Below are 12,627 nucleotides of genomic sequence, written 5' to 3' on the forward strand. Positions count from 1 at the left end.
TCTAAAGCTGTTCTTTTTCACGTTTGAACTGTCCTAAGCCTGAAGATTACATTTTATATTCTGGTCCAGCTTTTAGCCTGATCTTTCTTCTTCTTTTGTCCAGGCAGTTTTGAAGTGGTCATCCTTGATGACCTGGAAGGTTTCAGGAAGTGAACTTCCCTTCATGCAAACAACAAATAGTGCGCTCATTTACCCATACTAGAGAAAAATGAAAGTCAAAGCTGAAAGTAAAATGGACATAATTTTAATGATTTTTTAAATTTTGTGCATTGGATTCAAACAGCAAACTGTGTGCACTCAACTGTTATCACAATGTTGTCAAGAGGTCTGTGTCTTTTACCATTTTACACACAATTGTTCATTACAGTATGTTATCAGCCTCGTGGAAACCAGGGGTGTGGCATGGTAAGCAGAGGTGGTAGTGCACCTAGCTTTTATATTATCTAACTTGAAAATATTTCTCTTCTATGACTCCTTTTTTTCTTGATAAAAATAGTTTTCACCAAACGTTGGTGGTGCACACGCACTACCATTCATGCTCGACATCACACCCCTGACAGGAACGCATGTTCTTATTTTGTTGATAAAAAGTATTACAAAAATTTCCATACAAAAACTATTTTCATAGAAATCTTGCATTTCCACAAATAAACCTGAACATTTTTTGAAAAAAACTGCTCAAGAATTTTGTTCATTTAACATTGTGACTGTATTGATAAATGCAGTCCACGTCAGAGTTCACCACACATACTTCTCTTTAGATGACCAGTCCCCTTTCTCCTTTCACTGAGATCTGCCCAGGCTCCATCAAGTTCATTTATAGCAGGAAGGAGGTTTTGGATTAACATGTCTGAATGTTAGAATGAAAGTTGCAGTCTTCCACAGAACTATCAATACTCAGCCCTCTTTTACAGCTTAAGAAAAAGATTGCAAAACATCATCCATTTTAATTCAGAATCTCTGAACCAACTGTTGCTTTTTTATTCTTGGTGTGAGGTTGGGGAAAGGGTGGCTGGAATAGGTAGGGATTTGGTAGAGATACATGTTAAATCTCCTGCCACAGTGAATATAAGAAAAAACATTATTGCCTTGGTAATTTGACACTTCTATTTCAATCAGTGACACAGACTGTCAAAAAAAAACAAAAAGAAAAGAAAGAAAGACACTGATGAAGATCTGCTTTATATTCCACTTGCCATGAAATTCAGATTTGTTTTGCTTTACATTTCTTCACATCCTATAAGCACATATTGTCTATTCAGATGACCATTATACTGAGTAGCTGGGGGCTAGTGACATCATCACCCTCTTATCTGGGTGTTCAGAAGACTTAACTGTGTCTTGTAACACTACAGTTTTTGCTGATTCCAAGTATTTTTATTCTTAATGATTTTTTTCCTCTGGTTACCCTTGGGGCATTGATATTCCATCTCCTGGCAACAGTTGAACCTCAAAAGGAACCTGTAATTTCTTCCTGGACTGCATTTGAAACCAGCCACAAAATGGTTATGTAACATTCACTCAGAAGAAGGGAGGAACCCATGATAAACAGTGTAACCCCGTGTAACTTGGTTGATCCATGATGTTTATAAATCAAGTCTGATCGTTGTAACTGCTTAGATCACAGAGTCTCTAGTTCATAGACACAGCGGCATGAGGTAACTCATTTTATTTTGCACAGGTTGCATATTTCCACAGGAAACATTCTCGCTAAATTGTTTGGAAAAAAAGACGACAGTTTGTGCTTGGGTGTTTGGCCTCCCAGCTTTATGCCATGGTTTCTTTACCTGGCAACCGTCTGTCGTTAAATGTGTGCATGTTGATAACTTCTTCTGTTTTCACAATAACTGGGGCCTGTGGCTTGTGTTTTAACCGACGCTGGCACTTCAGGGACATCCTCAGTTCCTCTACCATGGCGCTACAGAAGGACCTCTACAGAATAACACAGAAAAGGAAATATTACAAACACATCAAGTGCAATGGTCCTGAAAAATATTAAATTCAGTTTCAACAGACTTGTCAACATAGCAGCCTTGAAGTTTTGAAAAATTCCATTATAATGGTTATATCAAATTATTCCACTTTTAATACTCAAAACATGATAATTAAAATATTTTGTCAAAGTGGGCAAGTTTAAAGAAAATCTCCACCTGATAGTGAACTGCCAGCTAGGAATGCATACATTACACATAATTTGAATGAGGTTTTAAGATATATAATTGATTAACATGATAAGATATAATCTACCTTAAATTTAAATACAAGCACAAATAAATCAGTTACCAGAAATCCATCCATGCTATTAAAAAAAATTAGACAAAATATACTGGCTTTTAGATCATAATGTAAGATATGAAAATTTTCTTTAAACATGGATTCTTCATTTTGTCTTTCAAAACAGAACAAAAATAGCACTCACACATTTAGACATAAAATATGGAAAATTATTTTTGGTATTCATTATATCTTTTTTGTGATCATGCCTATAAAACTATTGGTGAAGATTACAAACACATATGACCTAATCATGAAATGACATTGTATCACATTTAAAAATCCATGCACAAATATTAACTACACTTTTGGTATCATCAACTTGGTAACTGAGACTGATAAATAATTTATTTCATGAAGAAAAAATGACCCTATATATATTTTTTAATTCCGATTTCATTGGCAATAGATTTGCCAGAAATTCTATATATCTGGAACTTATGACACACTCCTCAAATTCCTATTACAGAGTGAAAACATAAGACAGAAACTTGTTAGTCTCCCTTTCCATCTAATTGAGATACATGTGTTAGTTACATATAAATCAGATTCATGAGCTAGTTGCATATTGTTGTTAACATTCAGATGGTCTAAGACTTAGGCTATTTTTTTTGCAAGGACTAAAAATGTGGACAACAACTAAAAATGTGGACAAGAATGAAAAATTTACACAATTCCAAAAAGTGATATGAAAACATAATGAAATAAACCTAATCAAATATGCATGAGAAGTCTTTTTTGTTTTGCATTTTATGATGCTTCTTTGTTGTTTATCATCTTAGGCTAATTCCAAAATCCAAAAGGAAGCTTCGGGAGTTGGTGATGTTCAGGGAAGCCTGTTGTGCTGCAGTCCATGGGTTGCAAAGAGTCGGACACAACTGAGCGACTGAACTGAACTGAACTAAATTCCAAAATAATGTAGGATAAAAATGGTTAATACCATATACATGCCTTATACTTTTTAAAATACTTTTCATATATCACTTTTTGTGACACAAACTAACACTGAATTAAGTTGGGCATCTGTATGACAGAGGATAACTCATTTTCTGCAGCTCACAACTGCACCTCCAGCAAGATATTCTGATACCCAATTTTATGTATTTTGATCCTGCACTGGTAGCTTCTTGTCCATTCCTGGCTATATTCTCATTTTTCTTCTTTAGGTTGCTGAAGAGTTTCCTTAGTGATCATCCCAAATCTATGCCTTGGCTATTGCTGAAATTCTCACAATTATCAGCAATAATCTATTGTTTTAAACATCAGTTATTAATAGTATTTTCTTGTCCAATAAACAGGTGAAATCAAATCTCTTTTTTTCATCATGACCTCTCTGAGTTAATTTTACCTTATCTCTCCCCCAACCTATTCCTCTTCCTCTTCTTTTTTTTTTCTCTTTACACACATGCTTCTCTTTGGACCGCCAAAGTTTTTCTCCTTTGTTTCTTTTTGCTCTGGTACTTAGCAGAGTTCTTTCATCTTTCACATCAGTCCAGCTTTATCCCTTACCTCCAGACATGACTCAAATTTTAACTTATTCAGGAACTAGTTTCCAGTTGACCAGGCTTATTATTTCTACTCAGTTTACTACTTTCCCCTCACTATCATGTTTCTCTGTCTGACCTCCAGGGCTTCCATGTTTCCCTCTCATTGAATTGTAAAGAATAGAGATCAAGTGCTCACAACACTGTTGTACGCATGTTGACTGAATTAACAATAGCCATACATGACCTTAACATTTTAATTCTTTTTTAATAATGTTTGTAATTCAATTGCTTAAAATTTTTTTTCAGAATCTTAGTAAAATACATTGTGTACAAGTGAGCTAATTAATCAGATAAAACTTTGTTATTTGTTTAATAACATTAAATTCATAAAAATATTAATTTATTAGTGTTTGTCATGGGAGATGATTAAATGCTACACATGAATTCCAAACTAACTGCAAGTTATCTCTATGTATTATTTATTATGTGCTAAATTATACGGTTTTGAAATTCACAGATTCTATTTCTGTTAAAAGATCTATATGACACCTGATAGCCAGTATATGGACACAGTGTTTCTTGTTGCTTAATACCTACTATTAGATGTACTTATTAAGAACATGATGAAAATGATGATGAAGATGGTGATGATGACAACACTGTAGAAATGGAAAAATCTGACTCCAAAAGAGGGAGGAATACATAGTCTTGAGGTAACTTAGTCTTGGTTCTCTGTTGAAACATTTAACAGAAGAATTGATTAGATAATATAACAATGTCAGAGCTTGATGCCATCGACACTTTAAAAATGTTATAGGATGTGAATAATGTTGAATTGTTTGAAATAAGCCTTCATTTAAAATAACTAAATTTCCCAAATTTATAACATTCTCTTTGGCAAACTCAGTTTTTAGATATCATGATTATATTGATTTCACAAGTGATAAAATAGAGATATTGTTTTATCCATAGTAATAGAGTGGTCTAAACAACTGATTTTCTCAGGAAAAAAATCTCACAAATGTACATAACTATTCAACCATGAACTGATTCAGTTTTATTTCTAGTTAGTTAGGGCAAAAATTTGGAGACAATATTGACAAATTGTATTAATAGCCTATACTTAACTTCAGACTATAAATGCATTTAAACTCTTTTAAAGCAATTTTATGTAATATAACACTTGTAATACTGATTAATATAAATTATAAGCATATATCCTGCCCCAATCAAGCATAAATAATTTAAAATTATCTCAAGTAAATGATATTTACAAATTTATAAACTCTGAAAATTGTAAACATGTATTCCCACCATTATCATTTTAGGCTATCTCTATTTTCTTAAGCCATTAGAAAGTAAAAAATTTAATCAAGCAAGCTTTAAGCAGTCAATCAGTAGTTTTGGTTATAATATCATGTTACCACTTTTGTTAACTTTTTTCTCTAAATAAGTTGACTTTGACAGTTCTTTTTTATTTATCAATATGTTTTACCTAAAAAAATAGTATTATCTTAGGTTCTAATACAGTCACCATGAAACTGTAGGTTCTTTTCTTACTTATAATATTTCCAATCCTTCACAAAACTATGAAAATCTTTAGATTTGAGCAAAAATTTGGAGACAATATTGACAAATTTAAAAAATTTAATGATACCATAAAGTATGGTTCATTTGTATCACTAAAGAAAACACAGTTTTTAAAAATTTTTTAAAGCTTTAAAATGTAAATTCTGTATCTTGATCTCTGTAAGACCTGAAGTTGAAACTGTACAGACGATTGTGAAATACAGCTGTTTCTCTGTGTTGTACGTCGCCAAAAAATTACTATGTCTGATTTTTAAACTTCTAACTTGTCATTTGATAGAGACAAATAGTGTTTCCTAATTCATATCATGATCAGAATTTTTCACATGTCCTTTTATTGAACTATGGAATAAGATTTTGAAAAACCTAAATGCACTTGACAGGAATTTTCAGAGTTATAATGAAGAAGAAGGAAACTGAGGAGGAGCGAGGAGGAAAAGAAAGAATAAAAGAGAGAGGAAGAGAGGAAAAGGGGGTGGGGGACTTAAGGAAAGAAACAGCGAAGGAAAGAGGGAAGAAAATAAGGGAGAGAGGAAGTGAGAGAAAGATTGAGGGAGGAAGAAAGAGAAAGAAAACTACCATGCTTTTCGAATCACTTCTTAGGGACAGAAACACACAAATTGTGTCAAAGAAAGTTCCTTAGGGTGAAAACAACAACAAAAATGTTTCTGCACAATATGACAGACTACAAAAAGAAAAAAAGGTGCAAGGATACTAACCATTATTAAAAACCTCTTTTAGTAAGTTTCAAAAGTTTACTAAACAGTGTCTGGATTGTAGGGTGGCACTAACCAAATAGAAGATTCCTGAAAATGAAAATTTAAATCTTTGAGCTGTTAGCATGTATAATTGCATTTAAATTAGTTAAACTCATTATAAAATTCACTATATTTAATGAGGCAACCTGTATTACACATCTCTAATTCTTGAAACAATGAAGGTTTGGAAACCTTAAAAATAATGAATTTGTCTAAATGTACATTGCCTTTTAAACAAGCTATTTTTTTATGTATAAGACAACACATAAATAGTCCACAGATAAATGTTCTCAAGAATATCATTCGTGGTGTTATAGAATAATTTAATCTTAATAGCTTGACTTTCTAATTTATAAATATGTTTATATGATACATGATGTGACAGCACTTTGAGAAGCACATAAATTTTTTTAGTATTAGAAATCTAGTTGCAAACATGCTCCACATTAAACAGTGATATATTTAAACTTCATTTTTTAGTTAAATCCTTTATGTTTAGCAATGTCTTTAAAAAAATAGCAACTGATGAAAAATAAGTTTAATTTTTTAAACTTTGAAACTCATCACTTTCATGTTGAATATATAATAATATACCAATTGGAGAAATAATCATAAATATTATATGCTATTATTTTATTATATTATATGCATATTATATTATATGCTTACATAATATGTAAGGAGGAAACTATGCTATATATCTTACTGTCTGATTTTTTAAGGGTATGCTGCTGCTAAGTTGCTTCAGTCCTGTCCGACTCTGTGCGACCCCATAGACGGCAGCCCACCAGGCTCCACCATCCCTGGGATTCTCTAGGCAAGAACACTGGAGTGGGTTGAAATTAACTAAATGATATTCCAATATTCAGAACAATTTCCAACCATTTTTGTGTACAGTTTCTATTTGAAGCCTATTAAAACATCTTTGACTTCCCTGGTGGCTCAGAGGTTAAAGAGTCTGCCTGCAATGCGAGAGACCTGGGTTCGATCCCTGGGTCGGGAAGATCCCCTGGAGAAGGAAATGGCAACCCACTCCAGTATTCCTGCCTGGAGAATCCCATGGACGGTGGAGCCTGGTGGGCTATAGTCCACGGGGTCGTAAAGAGTCGGACACAACTGAGCGACTTCACTCATTCATTCAAAACATCTTTAAACTGTTTATAAGAGACTTTGTAGTGCAATGTCCTAATATATACTAGCATCTCTCAACGAAAATGTTTTGTTTTTTCATTTAAATTATTTGTTCACTGATTATGGATACCTCATTCATTCTTAGACATTTTCTAATTAATTTCGGATGCTGTAGGCCATTTGACCAAGAATTCCAGATCACATGTAGTAGAGACAAATCCAGTCACTGTAATTAATCCCTGTGGAAAATTGCTCCACTTTAGGTAATACTTAAATTAACTAAATAATAACTAAAGGGAAATAAAAAGTATAATGGATGCAATATGCAACATTTTATATAAATGTTGGTGTTCTAAATAATGAAGATAAATGTCATTTAACAAGGCCCATTTCTTTTGATTTTACTCTTTAATTAGCAGTCTTTTAAAAATATCAAATAGCTAGTGCTATCTATCAGAAGTATAGATTTACCTAAAGCTGTATGAATGTAACAGTGAAGCAATGAGAGATGAAAAATGACTAGCTAAGGTACTCATGTCCAAATATATATATATAATATATATATATATAAACTTTGATCTTGATGCTTAGTCTTAGAGCAGTACTCTTTTTAAAAAGTCCATATATACATATATATATATATATATATATATATATATAATTTAAATACGCTGTGCACTAGTCAGAGAGGTATGTACACATTGATATTCTAACTGAAAAAGCAATACTGTTCTCTTGACTTCCATTCTGTGTGTTATTATATTAGCCTGCCTCACTAACAGTGATTTGAATTTCAGCTAAGTTCTTTTACCTGGACTCTATTCTTAACAAATGGTAATTTTTGAATACTAAATAATAAATCAGACAGAAAAATTATGGCACTAAATTATTTTTTCTTAATAAATAAAATGACAAAGCTTCCTATGTTTTAGCCTGGATTATTTTACAATGATAAACAAAACCAAAGATTAAAATACTCTCAGAAACCTTGACTCTTACTGAATAACTTTATATTGCATTTTGCAAATAAATGAGACAGAGAAAAATGGGGCATCATTATACATTTTTACACTTCCCTTACTTAAGTTAGAAAAATCAATAAATTAGGTCTGACAAGCTTCAACACCATTTTAGTCAACACAGCTGTGAAACGAATTTTAAGAAAAAGCAATGTTAATCATATTCTTGCCAGTAGTCATAATAATAACAATTTTTCAACAAAGTATGTAACATCCAAATAACTAATGTTTAATTCCAGGAAAGCTCTCTTTCCTTTAAAGTACAGCAGTTAAAATGTATCAGTTTTATAAATAAAAATAATAATTATATTATAATGAAAGCTTCTTAGTATATGCCAGACATGCAAAAAGCTCTATATATGTTAACTATATTAACTTCTAAAGCATTTTAATTTATGGTGTATTTGTAACCCATTCATTTATTTAAAAGATGTATAGAAAGATTAATATAACACAGAGTTGAACACACTTGAAGAATGATTCCAAGTCTTTTCTTTTTTTTTAAATTTCAAAACTCATGCTTAATGTCCAGGAAAGTGAAATAATTATACAGGGCTCACGATCAAAGCCCAGTCTGTTTATCTAACTCAAACTCCCACTCCATACATTTTGTCAATACAACATCAGGGATAAAACCTGCCAAGAAAAATAGCTAAATGTTCTCCTTCCATGTCCTGTAGTGTTCTGTGGTGTAAACAGAATAGGCATATTTCAACTTGAGAAACATACTTGACCCTTGATATACTTATCCTCTTCTGCTCAATATGGATAATAATCTTTGCATAGCTCTCAGAGTAACTTTGTACCACTTTAAAAATTCTAAAGTCATTTATGAAAACCAGCTATAATCTTGTTTTAAAACATTATGGGAATTAAAAGAGTATGAGTTATCATAAACAAATGACTTAAAACTCCTTTTGCTGATTTGTAACTACTTAGTGAGCAAAAGGAAGATTGGCAATTGAAGTGTTATTTTATATTTATTTATAAAAAGTTTTTTTTTTTGAGCCATCCAGTTAGTCCCTATAGAGGTTATTAGTGGAAATTGAGAGATGCTCTGCTTTCAGAGAAAGGCAGTAATATAAAAACAAGACAAAATACAGTTTTGTCCAAAGTTTATTTGCCACTTTTAACTTTTGAGTAGCAACATGCTTTATAGCTAGATTTTAAATTAAAAATGTACTTAGAAAGTTAACAGTTAAAACTCCATATATTAAATACAAACTCCCTATATGAAAAGTACAAATATTCCATGGTTTGTAAGTAAGTATTATTTGGAAAAATGTAAATATTGTAATAAAATTTTTACTGATAATTTAGGACAATGTTTGCTTTCATATATCTTCTCCAATAAATGTATTCTTTTATGAAGCATTACTTCTGTTAGAACTAATTCTTCAGCATTCTGGAAGCAATTTGTGCATAAGGATTTATGAACAACTTGTTTTAATTCTCCTGATTCCATGAAATACAGATTCAGCCAGCTTTGAAAAGTATTTTTCCTCTGAATAATCTTTCATACAGAATCTCTAGTCTTGCAAGTTTAAATTAAACCACTACGATTTTCTTCTTATTCCTCATATTGCCTTGTTTCATTCATTTGTCCTTCTATGAGTTACAACTGCCTTCTACATTTCCTATTCAACTATACACTGAAGAACATTCTATGTACCCACAACACTTTTTTTGAATTTTCAATGACTGAAAATCACCACATTATATAAAGATTATTGTTGATAAGATTAACCGGTGTTCTATAATACAAACAACTATGTACACTAAAATGTACTATGTCCTGAAAAACAACTGTACAAAATAGCTCTTAAAATGTACTTTAATCACCTTGCAGGAAAGCACATAACATGTATCCAAGACACGGAATGTAGCTTAGAAATTCAATATCCAGCAATAATTTATATATTTTTATTTCTAAGATATATTTACTGTATTTTCTTTATGCTTAAATAATAGAAAGGGAATATTTTATTATATTTTCATATCAAGAAATGCAAAGATTCATATTCAACCTGATGTTCAATAAGGAACAGTTTGTACAGGCAAATCTATTTCAGTTATATGGAAATAAATCTATTTATAGATGTATCACACAGAAACAAAAGGTGCAACTATGTAAGTTATATTACCATTCTTATTGGAAATCAAAAGAAGGCAGAATTATATATAGCTTTTAAAAGTGAAAATATTCAAAAATTTAAGAAATGATTAATAATTCCAACATAAATTAATAAACAATAATGATCATAAAATAGTATTATAAAAATTCTTACAGCAACTTATAACTCATACTTACAAAAATCAATGTATTATCATAAAAATATATTACCAGAGAAATTAAAATTATACATATTAAGCAAGTTTTTTCAGTTATAAGTAAGATTTAAAGGTAAACACAGACTATTTCAAACAAATCTATGTTATCTGAAATGCATTGATAATTGCCTAAGATATGCAACAATTTTTTGAATTGCTTACTGAATGAACCTCAAGTACTAATGTTTTTAAAAGCAAGGAAAATATAAGGCGAAAAGAAAATTATAAAATGCACATGTTGATTAGTTGTTTTTCAAACATGTTTAAAATGGAAAAACATTTTAAGTAACTTTCATAATGGCCAGGTTATATGGTGAAAACCATCAAAAAAAGAAAAACAACTATTTAGTTTACAAGTTTGAATAAATGTGAAAAGCAATATGTCCTTCAGGCATTAATATTTGCATCAAAATTAAAACCACTAAGTATTTTAAAAATTATAATACACCATCTTGTGGTTATTGGAAAGGAATGCAACTTATAATTTTTATATTTTTATAAGGTCTACATATTTCAGCATTATATTCTCTTTTTAGTTTAACCTGCCCTCATTTAAAAATAACATTCTTATAGTACACTTAATTCTAAAATAGTTCAGAAATATAAAAACATTATAGTCATTAAGACTATAAAGTGTGATCCTTTAATATCTTACAAAATATATACTATAAAAGACATATTATTTTCACCTTTAATAATAATCACTAATTTATTATCATTATTAGAGATAAGACTTGAAAGGTAATATATTAATTATCCATAAACTTTATAAATAAACTTCATTTGCAACTAGATTGCATGTATATCATATCCACCAGCTTATTTAGATAAAGATAGAAATTTTCATTTGTTCTTTTTAAAAATACTAGAATATTATGAATTAAAGAAAGAAGAAATACAATGGAAAAAGAAAAAGAGGTAAGAGATAAAGTATATGGGAGCTGGAATTATGAATAATATATACTTGTGTACTTCCAAAGTGCAAATAAAATTCGTTGCACACTTGGTTCTCAATAAATAATTATTGACTAAATGAATAATTTTAAAAATATTTACTTTGGTTTTAAAATCCAAAAATCTCAATTAAAGACACAAATCCTAAGTGCAAATAAAATAAATTTCTGTATACTCACATGCATATTTTACAATAAAATCTAGGACTATTTCACAGCTAATTTTAATAAATTAACTAAGGTGTTAAACCATATTGCCCAACAAAGTAAAATATTTTTCTCAGGAAAAATGAAGAGGAATGGAGCTCAACAACATAATTTATCACAATAAACACAATATATAACATCTAATAAACCTATTATTTATTTACTTTATAAACATAGTTCTTTTGAATTATGTGAAAACATAGTTTTTTTTATTGTTTATGATCAACTTTCCTAAGTTTCTGGAGTCAGTTTCATTATTTAACAGGTAAAGAAAGAAAAAAGGAAGGGAGTAGAAAAACAGAGAGAAATATAAAAAGGAAGAGTCTTATGCCAACAGGAACTGTCTGAGATATGGAGATACATCAAACTCACTAGTCCTTTTTCCTAAAGGAATTAAGAGGTAAGAATCTAATACGGAAAGAGAGATTCCTCCCCCTACCCCCCACAGAAATCAGCAAATATGAATAAAATAGTGAGCAAAGTTTCCCTTATGGCTCAGATGGTAAAGAATCTGCCTGCCAAGAGGAAGACCAAGCTTTGATCCCTGGGTGAGGAAAATCCCTTGGAGAAGGAAAAGACAACCCACTCCAGTATTCTTGCCTAGAGAATTCCATGGACAGAGGAGCCTGGCAGGCTACAGTCCATGGGGTCATAAAGAGCTGCACAGGACTGAGCGACTACACTTTCACTTTCACTTTCAAGGGAGAACTCTCATCAGAGGCTTCACAAAGGAAAGAATGGACCTTGTTTGAAATGGATAAAACTCATTCCCAACTTTCTCAAGGGGCAGCAAATATTCTTTTTTGTTTGTTTGTTTTAGCAAATATTCTTGGAATGAGGATAGTTTCTGAAGTTAGCTAAGCTTTTTTAGCATCATTCC

The 12,627-nt window shown here is 31.0% G+C and overlaps 1 protein-coding gene across 6 annotated transcripts in view; it reads right to left on the reverse strand.

Moving 5' to 3' along the window:
• Window positions 1-228: 228 nt before the first annotated feature.
• GRIK2 (glutamate ionotropic receptor kainate type subunit 2) overlaps window positions 229-12,627 on the reverse strand; it is a 735,871-nt gene continuing 723,472 nt past the window's right edge. Inside the window, exons 17-18 of one of the 6 annotated variants that reach the window (XM_027551332.1) lie at window positions 6,068-6,154; window positions 1,846-1,932 (exon numbers count right to left, since the gene is read on the reverse strand). In XM_027551332.1, the coding sequence (XP_027407133.1) occupies window positions 6,107-6,154 (48 nt within the window). In that variant the 3' untranslated portion in view covers window positions 1,846-1,932; window positions 6,068-6,106. Of the gene's footprint in view, window positions 1,933-4,370; window positions 4,494-6,067; window positions 6,155-12,627 lie in introns of those variants that run through there. The other 5 variants (XM_027551333.1, XM_027551329.1, XM_027551330.1 and 2 more) reach the window with 5 other exon arrangements.

The sequence above is a fragment of the Bos indicus x Bos taurus genome, chromosome 9 (assembly GCF_003369695.1).
Source record: "Bos indicus x Bos taurus breed Angus x Brahman F1 hybrid chromosome 9, Bos_hybrid_MaternalHap_v2.0, whole genome shotgun sequence".
In the NCBI taxonomy this organism is placed as follows: domain Eukaryota; kingdom Metazoa; phylum Chordata; class Mammalia; order Artiodactyla; family Bovidae; genus Bos; species Bos indicus x Bos taurus.